Raw genomic sequence first — 21923 nt, forward strand, 5'->3', positions numbered from 1 at the left:
AGTGGAGCTGGGGCAGGTTTTCTCAGAGTACTTCGGTTTCCCCTGCCAATCTTCATTCCACCAATTGCTCCACAATCACCCTCACCTATCATCTGGGGCTGGTACAATAGGCCAGAAGTGGCTGCAGTGCAAGGGACTTAGTCCCACCCCACTAGCAATAAAATAAAATACTAACTTCAAAGAAGTCTATCCAGTGAGAGGGGAAGAGGAAGAGAATGCCACACTGCCAGTCATAGAAACAAGAAAGCAGAAAGTTTAAAAAATGATGACACAAAATCATGAGCTTGGCATGGCTCAAAAACATGCTATGTGACTCCAGTAATCTGTTCATTAGCCACAAAGTTTGGTGCTTTACACACAAGGTAAACACTGCCCTCTCTTAGGATACAAAAATTAACATTCCAGTGTTATATATATAACATAACCACTGAAAATCATACAAAACTTTGAAAAAGTATTTTTTGATATTATTTGAAGCTGTCCCACTTTCATGCAGCCTAGGAATTCAAGTTCTCATAGGTTTCAAGATGTAATGTTTGTGCTGTCAACAGATTCATCCTCATCATGTTCAACATATGGTATTCACACCATGTGATACTGTCACCAGTGATCCATAGTTATGATGACTCCTAAACAGCAGCCCTTTAGAGGAGGCATTACCTAGGTAACAAAAACAAAATACAGTTTTACTTACAGCATATCAGTTCCGAAGTTACGTGCACACATCCATAACAGAAAATTCTAGTAATTTTCTATTGAGGGTATAATGATGTATGTACAATCTTAAATGACATACTTTCATAGATGTTTTAGACAACACCCCATATACACACAGGGTAATATCTTAATTTTGGGAGCTTATTCCTGATGCCATTCTCAGTCAGGAATGTCATATTCACATGAATCCAAGTCTTGACGATTGTGGAGCAATAAATGCTTGAAATTCAAGAATGGTTTGAATGTCACAATAATTTAAAGTTGGCACCAATGCATGTTGGCAATGAGAATGGTAATGAGAATACATATGCTACTGCTGCTTCTGAATATCAACAGCAGTTCTGCATCAAAGAACAACTGGCAGTGTCTTTCAGAGACTGCAAGAGCAGTTCATTTTCTAGCAGACACATTATGATATAGCTGTGTAGTCTATGCTTCAAGGGATGCACAATGCATAGTCCTGTGAAGTCAACTAAATGGTGCTTTCATATTTATGTCCTGAAGAACTGCAAAATGAGTTATATTTCAGGAATACTAACTGAAACTAACTATAAATAATCTGTGAGAGTTGATTTCAAGTATTCAAGCAGCAGTTATCAGAAACGTTTTTCACATCTTCAGGTGAATCAGCCTACTATCAGCTTTCTTTGGGGAGCAGTGGATTTGAACACACATATGTACATAGGCAGATGGCACTCCTAAAACCTTCATAATCAAGGGAGAGGCACAATTAAATGTGCATGCCTACATACACAGAAAATAAAAGTGTTTGATGAGACATCCTACCCATGACACATTAATTTTAATTACTGCTTTGAGAAACTTAGATGGTAATGTGCACACCAATACAGTTTGGAAAAGTAAGTGATACAATATTATAATTTAAACCAAGAGAATCAGTCTTTCTCTATGTTACAAAGTTGTAGTATGGCTGTCACTAACTACTCAGTGGCTGATACACAACAGTGCTCAACGACATGCATAGAACGCTTTCATTCCACAAACACAACGGCAATACATTCATTCTAGCATCTCACTCCACTTATGTGCTAAATGAAACATACCTCTCTTCTGTGCCATTGCAATAATACCAATAATTAAAAATGTCATCACAATTAGTCCAATTGTAATTCCTACAACAGTAACGATCACGTTGACATTACTTTCCTTAGATGTCTCATCTTTCTGGTTCTGCGCATCCAATGCTGACATGATGGCTGCATTACTTGCTTTATAATGTTTGCCCTCTGAAACACAGTAGGGTAAACTCTTGGTTATCCAGCCATATATGGAGAATGGAATGCACTGACTGCATAAGAAAAAGTTACACAACCCAATACAGAACATCTTTTCACCTAAATTTTTGCATGGAGGTCTTCATAGGTAACACAGTAGATTGATGGGTGAAGAAAGACTGTGAATGTAATGTAACACAATCACATATTCAATTAGCCCCTACAGTAATAGCAGCTGTATGAGGGACGGCAACAGGCAATACTGCTAATGGCAGCTATAACTACTATATTATATGGTAGCTGAACATAAGTGCATGACTTAATTTTTCATATAGTGGTATAAAAATGGTAGATTTTCTTTGAAATTTCTGCTGGTTGCATGAGAATTACAGATGCCTGAATACTGGATAATCATGAACTTACTGTACATATGTAATAAAAGAGTACTAATTTCACGCTTCTAAACTTGATTAGCAGTAAAACACCCTGGATTAGATGGTTCTTATGAAAATAACCTTCTGCAAAATGTACCTTCACCTTGTTGCATTCTCACATTCACAAACCTGTAGCATCATCATCCCAGGGAAAAACAAAAACAAAAAAACATTACATTGCCTAAATAGTCCCTTCCGGGTGAATACGTGATAAATCTCTTCCTTTCCATGCCATCTGAAGGGATCATTCTGGCATAGCTGTATGAATTTAAAATAACTTGTTCTCATTACCTTATGTTAAAGTATAAAATAGATTGTATATTTTTTATGAATGTATTTTATTAAGTCTTCCCAAACTAAGAACAGATACTACACAGTGATGAATGGTAAGGTGATAAGTGAATAATGAATGGTGAAGCACACTGAAAGAGCTGAGAAAACTATAAACAACCTTTGTCAGGACAGTGTCCTGTCTGAGATTTGAACCAGGCACCTCTCGCATATAAATCAGAGGTGTAATCACTTGAGCTGACTTGCTTGGTGAAAAAATAATGTAATTATGAAAACTGGGAGCTGAAGTGTTTACTGTTTTGCAGGTTACTTACATATACCATTGCAACCGCATAAATGATAAGCACTGAATGAAAGGGAAGATTACAAATATAGTGAATAAGTGAAGATTTGGAAGGAGATGGTCATGGCTTCATGAATTCTTTGGAACAACCCAACCAACAAGTCTTCTGGGTCATGATGTCGTCATATCCTGGCATAGGTACCATGACAATGCATGAGATTATGGTAAAGTGCAGCATGCACTGGCTGCAGGTAGTAACACTTCTTCCAGTTGGTGGATCTGCAAGCAATGATCTCTCAACATTTTCATGTAAAGATAAAAAAGGTAAAGTTTTCCCCGTGCTTAACTAATTAAGCACTATGCTATGAAGGCAAATGGAGAAGTGGATGTATACATCCACATTTTCTTGACCTCAACATTAGCTGGAGGTGAGTGGCCAGCTTCACGCCCCGGCTGCTTTACCCCCGGGGAAACAGCCCCTGGTACCCATTGGATAGGAGGCTGGGTGGACCTCAGAGCCAGTCTGGATGACGTGGAGAAGAGAAAATTCTTGACCCCACTGGGACTTGAACTCTGAACCCTCGGTCGTCCAGCCCATGGCCAGTCAGAGGAGAAAATTCTTGACCCATCATTTTCATGTAAAATGTTTATTTCCACGAGCTTCCTGAAACTTGTCTCTTTCAAGTATTGGAAGTTTGGATTGGACTGTGAATACTAGAGCATTACACATGTACTACAACTGTCGCATCCTGTTCTGTGAAGTTAACACTTCAGGCAATTTGTGAAAATGGGTTTACCTATTGTAACAGAAACTCAGAAAAGTATTGTTTGATGGTGTTAAAGATTAAGTACCAGTGCTTAATCGAAGAGATCCAATATTGAAGCAGCCGAACTCATATTTTGCAATAAGTATAACTTCCATCCAGGCCTCAACCCTGATACAGGCATGCAGGAAAGTTGTGGTCACATTTATGTCATAGATTCTGACACAAGCCTTAGTAAATTCCTTAACATACGGCAGTCCGATGCACAGGGGTGGCGGATTCCGAGCTATGAAACAGAAATTGCAGATCACATTGGTTATTGAAATCCTTGTCATTCAGTATCAGCATTCTCAACATTTTAAAACAGTCATAGAGAGTAGTAATACAATTAAGTGTTCTGATATTATACTTAAGCATCCTGTTACACTCACACAATATATGAGACAAACTCCGTCTTAAGTGCAACAATTTAATTGTAGTTCTTTCTTCTTTCCTTCCTCTACACTACATGTTTCGGCCCTAAATGGCCATCATCAGGTGTATATTCTTACGTAGCTGCTACACTGCCCGTAGTTTAAAATTTAAAACACCAGTCTTTCCAATTGTATGTATGTATATTACAGACAATACCTGAACAGCAATAAAACAAGAAGTGGCCGCTGCAGCACTACAGACATAGGGCAAGTACCCTGAGAAATTTTAATTTTTAAAATTTAGAAAAAGAAAAAGAACGGAAAATTTAAAGACATTTTAATTTGAATTGAAGTTTTAAAAAGTGCCAATTTTGGAAATCAAATTGACGTGTGTAAGTTAACAAAGATTTCATACAAACTGGAAAGACTGGTGTTTTAAATTTTAAACTACGGGCAGTGTAGCAGCTACGTAAGAATATACACCTGATGATGGCCATTTAGGGCCGAAACATGTCGTGTAGAGGAAGGAAAGAAGAAACACCTACAATTAAATTGTTGCACTTAAGACGGAGTTTGTCTCATATAAAGTGTTTTGATACTGAAGCCACAGAGGGTAGTCTTAATGGATTATCCACCAGCTGTTACACTTCTGCCTGCAGCATACTTTCCTGTATTCATTTGCCTAGCCATTCTATTCACATCAATGTTGCTAGTGATAACCATATGATAACCTTCACTAGTGACAAGCACTTTGGGTTAACACTGCCAGACAGGGGCCAGAGGGGAATACAAAGAAACCTCAAGCATGGTCATTCCCACCATCTTCACCAACTTCATTCTGTGGCCTCAGAACAGTTCTTGAAATTGAAAGCCTGATATTCATCCACTTTGCTGTTTTCATGTTCACTATTATCCAACGGAAAAGTTTAAAATAAAAATACATAATGGATGACTGAGAAATGGAGTGGCACTTACGTGAGCCTCTGGGAACAGATTCTGATGAAGTGGATGCTCATTAAAAGCAATAATTTGATATTATTGTTGTAGTACTATAGTTGTAGTGTTGGCCATATTTATCATGTGATATATATTGTTCATAAGTTGGTACCACACCCACTGCTACTTTTTTGTTAATGTACCTTTGGTATCTTTTAATGTTTGTGAATGAAGTTAGTCTCCAGTAAACGTTAGATTTGGACGAAGGCGTTTCATTTCTTATCCGTTTTTACCTCGATGATCCAATGTGATTTCACAAAGGAAATAACAATTACAAATATGATGTCAAAGTTTTCCTAACTCTAAATACCAAGTTAAAAACAGAATTCAAATACATTCTGTGCATTCCAGGAATGTTAATGCATTTAAATGGATGTTATTCAGATGGTTAAGAATTCCCTGTTTCATGGCAGTCAGCGGTTTCATAACCATGTTCAAAGAACACATCATTACACCCTTGGCTTTGTCTAAGTCGAAGGTAATATCTGCCATTTTGATAACATATTTATCTGAAGAGTCACCTCTTGTTTTCTCCCTTACTTACTTACTTACTCACTCATGGAGCTGAGCCCTTCTTGAGGAGCTGCCAATTCTGCAGCTACTCTAGAATTTCCCAGCATTTTATGGACCCCGAAGGTTCATCACCGTGTTCACAAGAGCCCTCCACTGGTCNTTAACACCACATATACACGGTGCCAAATCCCAGAAGACTGCTTTCTTCATTCTAATATTGTCCACCCACCTATGCCTTGGTCTTCCCTGTGGTCTGCTTCCTTCTGGCTTTCCCACCAATATCCTATATGCATTCCTCGTCTCCCCCATTCGTGCTATATGACCTGCCCACCTCATCCTCCTCGACTTGATCACTCTAATTATACTTGGAGAAGAGTACAAGTTATGAAGCTCCTCATTATGCAGTTTTCTCCAACATCCTGTGATTTCATCTCTCTTTGGTCCAAATATTCTCATCAACACCGTGTTCTCAAACACCCTCAGTCTATGTTCCTCCCTTAATGCCAGAGACCAAGTTTCACACCCATACAGAACCACAGGCAAAATTATAGTTTTGTATATTCCCTTGTTTTCTGCCTACAACTATTTACCAACATATTAATGGCTGACCTCTGTATTTCTCCAAACCGCAACATGAGGATGTACCTCTGCTGCTGGCATTGGACCCACTTAACATGGACTATATAAACAGAACCTTATTTCTGAAGACAACTGCATGATGTTTTAAGGAGTTCAGATTTACTTTCAAAAGAGTTATAAGATCATCACACAGCAAGCATTAATCTCTTGCCTGTTCCATTTCAAACTTTAGTGTGTAGTTAGTTTTAATACCTCAGACCTTATCTGTTATAACGGTTTTTAGACTAAAATGCAATATTTTGGGATCTAGTTCTGCTTCTGTGTTTCATTACATTGCATTGCGTTTCCCAGTCAAAATGACTGCAGGATGTGGAATATATCATATAAATACAAAAACATGTGTACAGTATGTTTGAAGTTTTCACACAGTAGTTACCCATAAGGCCATTAAAAATACAACCACATATATACAACAATACTGTCAACTTATGCTATTTACACATCCTTTAGATGGATGAGTCACTTTTTAGACAATAAGTATTCATCAACAGAGTATAATAAGTGAGTGTTTACTTTTAGGAACAGACAGCAGATTACCGAAAATGTTGATCCCAACATAATATTTGCTTTTCTGAAAGCATGAGATGTTAGCAGTTGGTTTATACAGATAGTGCTTGTGTCTTGTGTTAATACTTCATACATGTGCATTGGTCTGAAAATGTTTTTAATTATTTAATTGGTCTCTTAAATAGATCTCTAAAAGAATTACTAGATTTGACACCCATTATGAGTCTCACAATTTTCTTTTACAATGTAAATACCTTTTTTGCTGACAGATGAATTACCACAGAAAATTATTTCATACTTCATTAAAGAGTTAAAGTAAGCAAAATACAATGATTTGAGAGCATAAGTGTAGCTGATATGCAACATGGATCTAACTGCAAAACATGCTCCACTTAGCTTTGGAACTAATTGATCGACATGGTTTTTCCAGTTTAAATGATTAACAATTTGTAAGCCAAGGAATTCTCTGTTTACTGCCTCTTCTATATATTTATCATTATTACCAATTGGTGAGTTTTTATTATAAATTTTGTTACATTTGTTTTATGTACATTCAGGGACAGCTTGTTTGCAGAAAACCATTTACTCTTTTAAGAGAGAACTCTGACTGTATGAATAAATCATCCATATTTTGACTACAAATTATGACACTAGTGTCTTCAGCAATTATGTGTACTAATGAGGTGTTTAGTGTAGGAGGGAGGCCATTTATACAGATTAGGAAATGCAGAGGCCCTAAAATTGACCCCTGGAGAACTGCATGCTTTATTGTTGTCCAATTTTAGCAGGCAGTTTTGGTTAAATTTGACGATTTTATTTCAATCTTTTGTTTTCTGTCTGTTAGGTAGGAACTGAACCAACTTGATGCTACTCCTTGAATGTCAAAAAAATAAAAAAAATAAAAAAAATAAATAAATAAAAGTAATTTAGTTAATACAATTTTGTGATTTACACAGCCAAAAACTTTCACCAAATTAGAGAACATTCCACCAACACACATTTTTTGATTAACAGATTTTAATACATTGTCTGTCAGCCTAAAGGATGCATTTTCGATGGATATTCCTTTCCTGAAGTCAAAATTTTGATAGATGATGGAAGAAGAACCAGCTTCTAAAATGCTTCATTTTTAGTATAAAGCTTATTGTTCAAGATATTAAAACTAACTATTACACATATTCAACATAAACATTTGGAAATGAACTGTTGCATAGTGCAATAAAATCCATCTGCTTCAGACATTTACATTCTGAATGAGATCTGGCTACATTTTACTACAATGGAAGGAGCAGGGTCATCTTAATTTTGCCATGTTCTACTATATTAGGAGGGGCAAATGGTTGAACTGTAGAAACTGCAGACTTAAGAACATTACATACATGCAGCAAAATATATATTTACCTGACATTGTTTGGTTGAAAAGTGTATGATTATTCAAAGTCACTGTGATGGAAATTCCATAGTCATGTACTAGGTATGACACATTAGCACAAACTGGAAAAGAAAGCAATACAAATATTAATAAAGAAATAAAGAAGTAAATTTGTCCGTGTTTAACTAATTAAGCACTACATCATGAAGATGAATGTGGGACTGGAGGTACAGCTCTACCATTCTTGACCCTGGCACTAGCTGGAAGTGAGTGGTCTAAATCTCGCCATGGCCACTTTACCCCTCAGGAAAGAGTCCCCAATACCCACTGGATAGGAGGCTCGGTGGGCTCAGAACCAATCTGGGAGACATGGAGAAGAGACAAATCTTAACTTTTTTTTTTTATTGCTAGTGGGATGGGACTGAGTCCCTTGTACTGCAGCCACTTCTGGCCTATTGTACCAGCCCCAGATGATAGGTGACGGTGATTGTGGAGCAATTGGTGGAATGAAGATTGGCAGGGGAAACCGAAGTACTCAGAGAAAATCTGCCCCAGCGCCACTTTGTCCACCACAAATCCCACTTGACCAGAACCGGGATCGAACCCAGGCCGCTGCGGTGGGAAGCGAGCAACTAACCACTTGAGCTAAATCTTACCCTTACTGTGACTTGAAATGACCCCCCAGCCATACACCTCACAGCCAGTCGCTATAACTTTAGTATGTTCAACCACTTCTTTATTGTACTTCACATTATCACTGCAGCAACTTGATTAACACAGAACATACAAAGTCAATGACCTATTTATCATAGCCTACCATGGGCTATACAACTATATCGGTATGTTGAAACAGTAAACAAGTCACATGAGAAAATGCTTTTGTACATATGAAGTACATACAGAAGCAAGGTTTTTCAAAGATATATGCAAATAAGTTTGATCAATGCTTCCAAGAGCAAGATGATGCCATTAATGGCACTGATTATGATGACAAAGAATAAAGTGACATCATGACCATAAGTGCACACATGTACACACACACAAAGAAGGAAGGAAGGAAGGAAGAAAAGAAGAAAGAAAGAAAGAAAGAAAGAAAGAAAGTAAGAAAAAGAAACATAACAGTCCAATGTGTCTCTCATGAGCCTTCAACTCCCCATCAATTACATTTCTTAATTCCACCTTCCTTCACTACTGGAGTAACCTACAAATCAGTGGTCAGCTCCAAAATGGGCACTGTGATCTACATACAGGGTCCGGCAAATCGACCTCCCGTATTTGGAGAGGGCGCTGTGTGAGTTGTGGTGGGGATATGGTGGCGGAGTGGGTATCGATCGATAGCGGTATAAGTGTCATTTGCAGTAGTCACAATGGCGTGGCACGGTGAGCATCGTGCGTTTGTTGTGGAAGAGTATATTTGTAATGGTGAATCGGTGATTACTACTCAGCGAGCATTTCACATTCGGTTCAAACTTGGCTGACATGATCCTGTTCCGGATAGAAAAACTATTCACGTTTGGGTATCAAACTTTAGAGCAACAGGTTCTGCACTGAAAAAGAAATTGCCTGGCCGACCTCAGTATCTAACAACGCCGGAAAATGTGGCGCGTGTGAGAGCGTCCATCCAGCAATCTCCAAAGCGTTCAGCACTTAAACATGCAGCTGCCCTGGGATTGTCTGATAGGAGTGTAAGAAGAATCCTGCACAGAAATCTACACATGCACCCATACAAAATGATGGTTACCCAAGAATTAAGTGAGAGAGATTTTGAAACTCGCAAAGCTGCGTGTGAGGACATTCTTCAGAACATTCCCTCTGGCGCTGTTTTGATTTCATCTGATGAGGCCCACTTCCACTTGTCAGGTACTGTAAATAAACAAAATTTCCGCTACTGGTCAGCAGAAAACCCTCAGGAACTTCACCAACGACCACTTCACAGCCCTCGTGTGACAGTTTGGTGCGCTGTTGCTGAATTTGGTGTGTGGGGTCCTTATTTTTTCGAGGAAAATGGGCTAACGGTAACGGTTACTTCGAATCGCTACTGTCACATGATCGAGACCTTCCTCCGACCTAAGTTAAACCAGTTTGTTGGGAACCATGAAGAGGGACAAACCTGGTTCCAACAAGATGGAGCCACAGCTCACACTTTGCGGCGTTCTTTAGCAATTCTGAGAGAGTTGTTTCCTGGACGTCTTCTCTCTTTGCGAGGAGACATCGCCTGGCCCCCAAGGTCACCCGATTTATCACCTTGTGATTTTTTCCTTTGGGGACACTTAAAGGCGCAAGTGTACAAACATCACCCCACAACCCTGCAAGCACTTAAGGAGGCAATCACCCAGGCAGTGGCTGCCATTCCACCGGAAATGACACGAAGAACTATGGACAACTTCCGGGAAAGGCTTTGTCAATGTGTGAACAATGGAGGACGCCATTTACCGGAAATAATCTTTAAAACCAAGTAATGTAAAATAGCATCGTATTTGTTGTTCACAAATAAAAGTATTTTTTCTGTATCTTTCTTTGTTTGTTTGTAACTGCCTTTTGAAATACGGGAGGTCAATTTGCCGGACCCTGTACTTACATACAACCTCAGAGACAGGCAAATGAGCCACATGATGTCACATTTCACCATGTTTCCAAAGGAATAGTTTGACTTGGACTGTTTCTTGCACTTGTGTGCTGGCAAAGTGTGTATATAGCATGGAGGCAGAAAATCATGTTAGGTTAGAATAAATATTTGTTTAAGGCATCATATGTGACTCCAAGGGCAATAAAGAAGCAGTAAAATCTTGATGTTCGGACCGAACTCCAAAATGAGGCAAGAGTGAGGCACAAACCACAAATACGCAGGAATTCAGTTACTAACCAGGGGATGCCTTGACCATTTTGTGTGTATTACAATGTAAACCAAAGTAAAGTCAAGTCAAATTGTCCATGTGCTTATTAATTAAGCATAATGCCATGAAGACATATGGGGAGTGGAGGTATACTTCCACCATTCTCCACTTAAACACTAAATGGAGGTGAGCGAACAGCTTCAGCCCCAGGGAAAGAAACCCATTACCCATTGGACTGATGGTTAGGTGGGGCCCTACAGCTGGTCTTGATGCTTTGGAGAAGAGATAAATCTCTTGCCCCTGCTGGGAATCAAACCCCAGCCATCCAGCCCACAGTCTGTCACTATTCTAACTGAGCTATCCCAGCTCTCTATATATATAGGACAATGTACAAATTTCAGGCTCAAATATATTCATGCATGAGGGCTACTCGGAAAGTACCCTCCAGTGAGTTGTTCACAAAGCAAGCAATGAGACAAAAAAAAAAACTTTTATTACATATAAAGAAATTCTGTGACAGTTTTGTTCAAAGCATTAACCTATGGAGCCAGAAAACCCCTGTGCTAGATAAACACATTCTGGCAACAGAAGTTGTTTTCTATGTGATCCATGTTGAAGGTTTAAAACTGACATGGAAAATCGCTTGAAGCACCACCCATATGGAGGCAGAATCAAATACCTTCATCGTGACCCTGCGAGTAATAGGAGGTGACAAAAAGGGAAGTCTCAAAGCTGAGACAGTAAAATATGGTTGCAAGTCCCACGGCACTTGGACCTGAGAAGGACTGCGCTGGCAAGAGCAAACAGCATATACAAAAGTCAGACCCATCCTTTCGTCAGAGAGGGTGCCCCACAAAAACAAGAACGTAACTGTCAAACAGTAATAAATGTCTGGTCATGAGCCCCACGTGGGGCTCAACACTAAGACTTACTGACTGACTGATCGTTAGTCGCAATGTGACTTTAACTTTGCTTGAAGCAGCTGAGTACAGGTTAGGACAGAGTGTATGAGGATGAAATTATAAGAAGACTTCATAGTGATTTGAAGTGATAGCTCCTGTGTTATAAAATCTGATGCCAGGAAATGGATAGCATGTCCTGGTGACTTGTGAAGCAAGTAGATCAGCAGTAGTGCTGTACTGACTGTACTTAGGAGTGACTGCACAGGCTGTAGTCACTTGGAGCAAGATCAGAGTACTTAACTCCAGTGGACAAATAACACGCAGCTGATGTGTTTTTGTGTGTTTTGTAATACTTGTTGCTAAATTCTACTATCAGCACTCCTTTCCTGTCCCAGTAAACAGTTGCCATTGGCATTCTGGGAGGTGTTTGTTTAAACTTTTTTGGCTTGTTTGGTGAATGTGTGTATATCCACTGCTTTGACTGCTATTTGGGTTCAACATTCATAAATAAAACCCAATTTTATCACCTGTTACTCATATGATGTTACTGAGAAATTCACTGCCATCTTTCTGGAATCACTCTAAAAAAGTCAAAGACAAAAACCATTCTGTGTTTTGTGCACCCCTGTGAGCATTTTTGGAATCCATGTTGTGCAAAGCTTAGCTTAACCATGATAATCTCGTACAGAACAGTGTGTGAAACGTGTGGAAATTCACATGAAAGTTCTGAAATTGTGAAGTGCCGTCTTCCAAAAATTTCTTTGGTCAACACTTTGAACAAGTTATCACTCACTACAGATGGCCAGCTAACCATTTCGCTCTTCATTATGAACATCTATTTGCCCATCTTTGGAGACTCTACACCATTGTTCCTTCACTCATTACATTTTGGCTGTAAACTGCCACGCATAATTCATGATTGATTTCTGCGGCAGTCATGTTTTTAGCGTGAAGAAAGTGGATAAGAGCACGAATTTCGTTGCTGGTGGGAGTATCAATCACAGTACATATCATAACTAAGCTCTGCAGAGGCAAGAAAGAATAAATATTAGGTGACCAGTTATGTGATTGTTTACAAGGCACCTGCATGTGCAAGTTGTCCCCCATACTCTACATTTGTTGCCAAGTTGAGGTTACTTTCCAAATAGCCACCATATATATATACACACATATTTCAAAAGAACATATGGCTATTTTTATACAAATAAAGTAAGGAGGCAACATAGACTTTCTGCAAAGTGAAAAATTTTTTCTTTTACCCTGACAATCTTACTTGTGCTGTTGAGATGTATATCCCTCTCTTCTAAGTGGGCACAACAACCACAGGTGTAGCTGGAACATTTGCATACATCTAAGACTGCTGTTTTTATTTTATTCAGTTCTTCAGTAACTTTTTTTCCAATACTGAGATTATTACCTGCAAAATAAACAAATGTGAAATATCAGTGAGCACACAATTGAAAGGGACACAATAAACAACAGAATGCAAATTTTATTAACCCTAATCCATGGATTTAATCCCCTGTAATGAAATTTAAATAACTGTCTTCATAAACCAATTGCTAACCTATCATGCTTTCAGAAAAGTGCATATTATGCTGGGATCAACATTTTTAATAACCTGGCATCTGATCTCAAAGGTCTTATGAATGAAAAGGCACAATTTAAAATAGGACTGAAACTATACTTAAATACACATTCATTCTAATCTGCTGATGTATACCTATTGTCTAGAAAATAACTTATGTATCTTTAAATAGCCTTGTGTGTAGTCACTGTGTATTCTTGGTTTCTCTTGTGTGAGAACTCCATTGGGACTGTACATGTTTTGTATTTATATTTATATTCCACATTGTACAGTTATTTTACTAACTTTGGATCCATGGAATGCAAAGCAATGTAATGTAAAATGTAATTATACTTCCAGCAGTCACCAACAGAGGGAATGAGAATATTAATGTCTGAACTTTCAAGTAACTGTCTTGTGGTCTTGTGGATGCCACAACTTGTTCTGGCAAATGAGTACATATAAACACTGATATAAACAAACACCATGGGGCACACGGTAGCGTAGTTGGTTGACGAACTATGCTACAAGCCGGAAGGTCGCAGGTTTGAGTCCCAATGAGGTGGATTTTTACCAATTGTCCTAATCCTTTCAGCCACAATATGGCCCTGGGGTCGACTCAGCCTCTAACAGAAATGAGTACCAGGAATCTTCCTGGGGAGTAAAGGGCAACCAGCGTGTAAGGCTGACAACCTTACCACCATCTGCAAGCCAATTGTCTAGAAAATGTGGGAGCCTCGACGTCCCACAACCATATGGGCCTTCATGGTCTGTTACAGGGATAGCTTTACCTTATTTTTTTTATAAACAAACACCAAGAAAACGGCGTCATTACAAATTTAAAAAGGACTTTATTCTATCTCCTGCATAAAAATACAAATATTAAAATATACAAGGCATATTTTTACTTCTGTCATGTACATGTGTGAAACTAGGTTTCTCATCTTAGGGGAAGAAATAGATTCGAGGTCTTGGAGAAGAAAATGCTGGTGAGAATACCTGGACCTAAAAAAGATGAAGTAATAGGCAAATGGAAAAAAACTTCAAAATGAATAGCTTCATACTTTAAATTCTTAGAAAAAACAAACAAGAAAACACCAAAACCAGTTATTTTTATTGCGTACATCCTGTTGCGTAAGTACATCTAATAATAATACAGATTCAGCTGTCAATGCAACAATTTTTATTAATTTGGGTTACATTACACGTTTTGACCCTTAAAGGGTCATCTACAGGTATTTCCAGTTACACATTACTAAATTACCGGATTGCAACGTGAGATCACTATATTCCTATTTACACTCAGTAGCCACAAGTGGCTACACTCATGTTATTTACATAATATTTTGGGGATGCTGACTTATATGAGACCAAATATTAAACTTAACAATTATTAGTAATGAAAACCAGTATTGAAGCTACTTTCAAACCGAATACAATGAACAATACAAAGCCAAAAGGAAAATATTGCCATGCTTTAGAGGAGACTATTTGATGGGGTTTGGACTGGATAATTGGATTTATTGCACTTATACACTCAACTCGTAACCACAAGTAAGACAGCACTAAATGCTGATCTACACACTTTACAGTTCGCTGCTACACACACTAGGGTTCTCAGTCTACCCTAGTCGTATCCTGGCACATGATTTCATACAGTAACTATACCAATCTCACTGTAACTGCAGCACACAAGAAGTCTTCTTTTCATTGCCACACTCCTGCAACTCAACTAACTTGTTGTCATCTCTGACTGCCATCTCAAGAGACTCCCTCAGATAATTTCCTCAGCTGGCCTGGGATCCTCATTATATAGCCTCGGGGTGGACCCAACAGAAAACAGTTTCCACTGTTATCGCCCAACAATACCTCGAATGTTGCTTGTGTATCCATTGCTGCAGGTACATGTTTACTGAGTTGCTGTCTAGCAATTAACACATTGCGGACCGGTGGTTTAAACATTTAATTCACCCTGGGGACCAGTGTTTTTAAACCTACTACCCTAACTTGTGCACTGTTCACTTTAAAAATTAATATAAAATCTTCTAATTAATTTTATGAACTGAAATTTTTGGAGAACACTTACCAGAGCTCCTAGAAGTGCTTGCGTGTGTGATATCTCTGGAAACATTCCCCTTTGTGAAGAGGCATCACGCAGAAGTTGCACATGTAGGCAGTTCTACTCTTCTTCTTGTGCTCTGCGGCCACACAGCACTGCCTAGAAGGGTGTTTCTTCTTGCAATATTCACTCTTCACAATTTTCACGAGAATGTGTTTCCGCATATCACCCAAGAGTCGGCCATGGGGGTCTACTTGAGGCCACTGGCGGGTGCGAACAGATGGCCCCGGCTGCACTACGTCTGTGTCTGACGCAGGTACTGCCGCCACCGTGACGTCAGTAGCCCAAGCTTTTGCCAGTTTCAACAGAAATGCTTTGTATTTCAGAGTAGAATTTCTGTTCACCTTTTTGAAAACCGTAAATGAATTGAAAATTGCACAGTTTATAAGCCACAGTGCAACTTTCTTCGTCCATTTTACTGTTTTCCTAGGAAGGGAATAATAGGCCAAGAACTGGTCGGCCCTATCAACTCCTTTCATGAACATATTATACTCGGAAATAGAAACAGGCTTCTTTACTTGCCCGTGTTGTCTTTGAACATCGACCATGCTCGAATTGTGAATAGTGGAAACCATATTCACAACGCGAGTATCCCTCCAGGACTGAAGAAGAATGTCCCCTTTCCGTCAAAAAAACTATCTCCAAAAAACAGTGACGCAACTTCAGACACGTCCGTTGGGTCTGATGGCATCTGCTTCACCCCCAGATCACCAGTAAACTTTCCCAAAGTGGGGGTTTTGTCCACTTTATCCCATGTAGCTGTCCCGACACTCGCACTTTCAACGGAGCTCACACTTTCACTTGAAAACATTTTGGGCAGCCCTGTGGCCCCCGTCACTGACTGTCACTGATAATGGCCTCGCTATCAGAAGACGAAGCAGTTGGCAAATCTGATAGCTCATCGGAGAACATATCTAATATTTCCTGTCCTCCGAGAGATCGCAACTGCTTTCGTCTCTGAGCCATGTTGAACTGGTAGCTGCGTGGTTCATACGTGCAAGCTTGGATTACAACAAAGCCAATTTTGTTTAGGTTCTGACAGGAAATGACTCTGGTCGAGTTACTAGATAAGGCAGCAATTATTCCCGAGGTCATCTACGCAGTAGTTACGATTCAAAGAAGCCACACAGCGATATATAGTTTTGCAACATAATGTGACCATAGAGGGCCATATGGCCCGCTCGGTCCGCAACGCTTGGAAACGTAGAGGGCCATATGGCCCATCCGTTCTGCAATGTGTTAACGTGTACTCTGGCTTTCATGCATCATATCATGAATATAATCCATCCTATTTAAAATACGATTCTGTGTATGGAGACAGTGACATCTGAGCTTACACTTCTGCGTTATTTGCAGCAAATTCTCAGAAATAATGCAATGAAGCAATGAAACAAAGCACAGTACTGAAGTAAAATGCCATAATAATTTCTAACACAATAACTCCCTATGCTCAAATTTAATATTTTAATTGTATGTTCCACTGTGTTGTACTCTTCTCCAGGTATAATTGGAATTATCAAACCAAGGAGGATGAGATGGACGAGGCATGTAGCATGAATGGGGGTGAACAGGAATGCATATAGGATATTGGTGGGAAAGCCAGAAGGAAAGAGACCACTACAAGACCAAGACGCAGGTGGGTGGACAATACTAAATGGATTTTAGGGAGACAGGGTGGGATGGTACGGATTGGATTGATTTGGCTCAGGATAGGGGCCAGTGGAGGGCTCTTGTGAACAAGGTAATGAAACTTCGGGTTCCATGAAATGCTGGGAAGTTCTTGGTATCTGCACAACTTGTGGCTTCTCAAGAAGGGCTCAGCTCCATAAGTGAGTGAGTGAGTGATGTTTCATTGTGAATATATAAAAGCCTTTAACAATAAGGTCAGAATTCTTAACCAGTGATGGCAGCATATCTTGGAGGTGTAACAGAGAAGTACAAGGGATATGAGTGACTAATTGAGAAGAAGCAGTTTCTGAAGCCTCAATTTAAATGAGGTAGTGGGTAAAGAGCATATCGTACTGGAAACTCAAACAGGCGGACATTAAGAGTGCCTGAGAAACTATTAGAGAGAATATAACAAATTCTGACTAAGAGACGATAGGTTATTATGAAGTGAAGACGCATCAGCAATAATTCAACGAACGATGCTCAAAATTGTTAGATCAGAGGAAACAAGCCAGACTGCAGTGGTTACAGGATCCAAGCAAATAAATGAGGACAAGCTGAACAATATGTGAAACCAGCAGGCATTTCAAGAATAAAAAGAAGAAATATCTGAAAGACAAAATTTACGAGCTCTTTTGAGGTTGAAATTGCTATTGCAAAGTTCAAGAAGTATAAACCATGAGAAAGTGATCAAATTCTGGGAGAACTGATTCAAGCAGGAGGTGAAACATCACGTTCTGACTCATAAGCCAATTCTATTTAGAATAAGGAAGAGCTGCCTGATCAGTGGAAGGAGTCTATTACTGTACCAATTTACAAGAAGGACAATAAAAATAACTGTAGTAATTATTGTAGGATATCACTGTTACTAACTTCATGCAAAATTTTATCCAATATCCTTCTCTCAAGTTTAAATCTATATATACGAGGGGGGACCCAAAAATAACCGGAATTTATTTTTGTTATTTTTTATTTTTGCATTTTTATTGAACTGTATATTAGTCCCCTTCAAAGTACTGTCCATGTGCATTAATGCACTTGTCCCAACGCTTTTGCCACTGCTCAAAAAAGTGCAGGAATTCTTGAGGCTGGATACTGTTCAAAGCCTTTAGCGTGTTTTCTTTGACTTCATCCACATCACGGAATCGCTTTCCTTTCAGATTTCTCTTCATCCGTGGAAACAAAAAAAAGTCCGGCGGAGCCAGCTCGGGTGAGTAAGGTGGATGAGGCACAATCACCATGTTGTTGCTTGTCAAAAACTGTCGGACCGTCAAAGCTGTGTGGGCTGGAGCATTGTCGTGGTGAAGCAACCAGTTCCCATTTCTCCACATTTTGGACCAATTTCGTCGCACACTCTCTCATAATCTTTGTAACATATCCAGGTAAAAATGTTGGTTCACTGTTTGTCCTGGCGGAACGAACTCTTTGTGGACAATGCCATTCACATAAAAAAAAANTTAAAATTCGCTGGACCGTGCTCCATGAGATGTTCGTTTCCTCAGAAAGTTGGTCAATGGTCTTTCGACGATCTTCATCAATTGCACGTTTGATTTTGGCAATGTTTTCGTCATTTCTTCCTGTCGAAGGACGCCCGGGGCGTGGCATGTCTTCTGTTGACATGTTGCCAGATTTGAAACGGGAAAACCACTCGTAGACCTGTGATTTCCCCAAAGCATCATCATTAAAGGCTTGCCGAAGCATCCTAACAGTCTCGGCTGCAGTTTTCCCTAACAGAACGCAAAATTTCACGCACACTCTTTGTTCCTTCTGGTCAGCCATCTCACTAATCGCCAAAGGGTTGAAACAGGAACACACACAACAGAGCACCACAGACAAACCACTTAACTCAGACTGACGCCAGCTCACTAACAGTCGCGGGAGACCCCCAGCTAACACCACCTAGCAGCACAACTCGTAAATACAAAGCATGCGCGCGCAACAGGTCGGTTCCAGTTATTTTTGGGTCCCCCCTCGTAGATGAAATTATTGGAGATCATCAGTGTGGGTTTCAAGGTAACAGATCAACTACTGATCACATTTTTTGCATTTGTCAGATACTGGAGAAAAAATGGGAGTACAGTGAGACAGTACATCAGCTATCCATCCATCCACTTCAGTTATGAGGGAAGTATTTTACAATATTTTCATTAAGTTTGGAGCACCCATGAAATGAGTTAGGCTGATTAAAATGTGTTTAAATGAAACCTACAGTAAAGTCCATATAGGTGAACATTCTTCTGATAATTTTCCTATCCAAAATGGTCTAAAATGAGCTGTTGCCTTCTTGCCACTTCTTTTCAACTTTGCTTTAGAATATGCCATTAGGAAGGTCCAAGAAAACCAGGTGGGACTGCAATTAAATTGGACATATCAGCTCCTGGTATATGCTGATGATGTAAATCTGTTGGGAGATAACACAGATACCACAAAGAAAAACCAGAAATTTGAAATGACACTAGTAAGGAGGTTGACCTAGAAATAAACACAGAGAAAACTAGGTATATGTTGCTGTCTTGTCACCCGAATGCAAGGAAAATCATGACATAAAAATAGATAACAGGTCCTTTGAAAATGCGGCACAGTTAAAGAAATTGGGAACAACAGTAATAAATCAAAATTTGATTCAGGAGGAAATTAAGAGGAGACTGAATTCGGGTAATGTTTTTTTTATTGCTAGTGGGGTGGGACTAAGTCCCTTGTACTGCGGCCACTTCTGGCCTATTGTACCAGCCCCAGATGATAGGTGAGGGTGATTGGGGAGCAATTCGTGGAATGAAGATGGGCAGGGGGAACCGAACTACTCAGAGAAAACCTGCCACAGCGCCACTTTGTCCACCACAAATCCCACTTGACCAGACCTGGGATCGAACCTGGGTCGCCGCTTGCTACCATTCACTCCAGAACCTTTTGTCTTCTCCTCTGCTATCTAAAAACATAAAACTTAGAATATATCAAACTGTAATTTACCTGTGGTTCTGTATGGGTATGAAACTTTGTCTCTAACATTAAGGAACATAAACTGAGGGTGTTCAAGGAGAATATCTGGACTGAAGACAGAAAATGAAGGTTGGAGAAAACTGCATAATGAGAAGCTTCATAACTTCTATTCTTCTCTAAGTATAATTAGAATGATCAAGTCAAGGTGGATATGATGGGCAGGACCCACAGCAGAAATGGAGGGGAAGAGGAATGCATATAAGATTTTGGTGGGAAAGCCAGAAGGAAAGAGAGCATTAGGTAGACAAAGATATTGGTGGTTGGATAATATTAAAATGGATCTGACATTTGATGGAGTAGTATGGGCTGGATTGACCAGTCTCAGGATAGGGACCAGAGGAGGGTTCTTATAAACATGGTCATGAACCTTTGGGTTCCATACAATGTTGGGAAATCCTTGAGCAGATGAGGGACTGGTATCTCCTGAAGGACTCAGCTCTATGTAGTTATGCATGAAAACGTCTGCAGTAAGAGCAACATTATGCCATCGTATAACACCCTGAATGGCTAATTTCACTGATGCTCATGCTACATTTGCAACAGGATTCACTTCCTGTGAAGGTACCACTGCTCCTCGAATAGATTTCAGTTACATTTTACTCAGACAGTGCCACTTCCAAGTACTGAAGTCACAGTTCAATAGCTGGGACATTTTGAGTGGGGATTGGCATAAGCTACCAAGAATACCATTGAATCACTGGCGGCTTGGGCTTACAAAAGGCATAAAATACACAAATGTCAAAATACCCACAAACACCAGCTTCTATTTTACATATAAACAAACATCTGGGTTATTTCACAGTTTCGCTGTACGGACCCCATTAATATTTTTAGGGATTGCATCCTGTTGCATATATACAATGAACATAAATAATTTTTACCGTCAAAGCAACAAAGCACTACATGTTTCGACCTGAAACAGGTCATTTTCAGGTGCTGCAATGGTATGTGAGAAACTTGCAGCACCTGAAGATGACCCGTTTGAGGTCGAAACATGTAGTGTGTGCTATACAAATAAATAAATAAATATTGTATTGTTGCGTTGACGGTAAAAATTATATATGTTCACTGACACCATTAGTACTGATAATCTCAGGCTTCACACACATTGACATTCTTACCTTGGTTTGGCAACTTCGTTGCCTGATTAACGCTAATTGAGAGACAAATAAATATAATTATGCAATACATTGTATGTAACTGTATCGGAGACAAGGGCCAAATAGGTAATTTTCGAACGAACGCCTTTAAGGTTGCAAATGCTATGAATTCCCTCAACAAGCTCTGCCTGAAGGTCCTCAGTACCTCAACACGCTCAACGCCTCAACGCACACCACAGGCACCACAGCGTTAAGCACGACAATTCCGCCCACTCATACCACTCCTACTGGGCGCAATTACGCATGTTTACATTTGTGTCAGGGGCGCCTCCTGGCACGAATTGCTTCGTGCTGGGAGAAAGTATAGGGTTGGAATCATCAGATGTTTCCTCCCTTTTTTCCTAGCCCCTAGGTTCCCTAGTGTGCGCCTGCTAATCTGGAAACCAGTTGCCTTCTTGAAATCGGCGACATTTCTCGGAATTTTCGGTTGCGTTGCAGTTTCCCCTTCAGTTTCTGGTCTACCTTCGTCCGCTTTAAGATGCGGAACCGGATATCATGAGCTCTACATCCTC

At 39.7% G+C, this 21923-nt stretch overlaps 1 protein-coding gene across 1 annotated transcript; it reads right to left on the reverse strand.

Annotated features, from left to right (window-relative positions):
• Window positions 1-310: 310 nt before the first annotated feature.
• LOC111863934 lies at window positions 311-21828 on the reverse strand. The gene is made up of 6 exons (XM_023850763.2): window positions 21373-21828; window positions 13174-13317; window positions 8194-8286; window positions 3813-4010; window positions 1782-1964; window positions 311-660 (listed from the first exon to the last, which is right to left on the reverse strand). The coding sequence occupies exons 1-6, from the start codon at window positions 21440-21442 to the stop codon at window positions 569-571; spliced, it is 780 nt and encodes a 259-aa protein (XP_023706531.1). The 5' UTR covers window positions 21443-21828; the 3' UTR covers window positions 311-568.
• Window positions 21829-21923: the final 95 nt, after the last annotated feature.

The sequence above is a fragment of the Cryptotermes secundus genome, unplaced genomic scaffold, assembly GCF_002891405.2.
Source record: "Cryptotermes secundus unplaced genomic scaffold, Csec_1.0 scaffold171, whole genome shotgun sequence".
NCBI lineage: Eukaryota > Metazoa > Arthropoda > Insecta > Blattodea > Kalotermitidae > Cryptotermes > Cryptotermes secundus.

What these genes read in the sequence shown, in the direction of transcription:
- LOC111863934 (XM_023850763.2), bottom strand. Translation starts at nt 21,442, where the DNA reads ATGTATTGCATAATTATATTTATTTGTCTCTCAATTAGCGTTAATCAG. An exon ending in TATACATCTCAACAGCACAA is followed by an intron (nt 8,287 to 13,173) that starts GTAAGATTGTCA and finishes TTTCTTTTCCAG; the next exon opens with TTTGTGCTAATGTGTCATAC. An exon ending in TTTCAACCAAACAATGTCAG is followed by an intron (nt 4,011 to 8,193) that starts GTAAATATATAT and finishes TCTGTTTCATAG; the next exon opens with CTCGGAATCCGCCACCCCTG.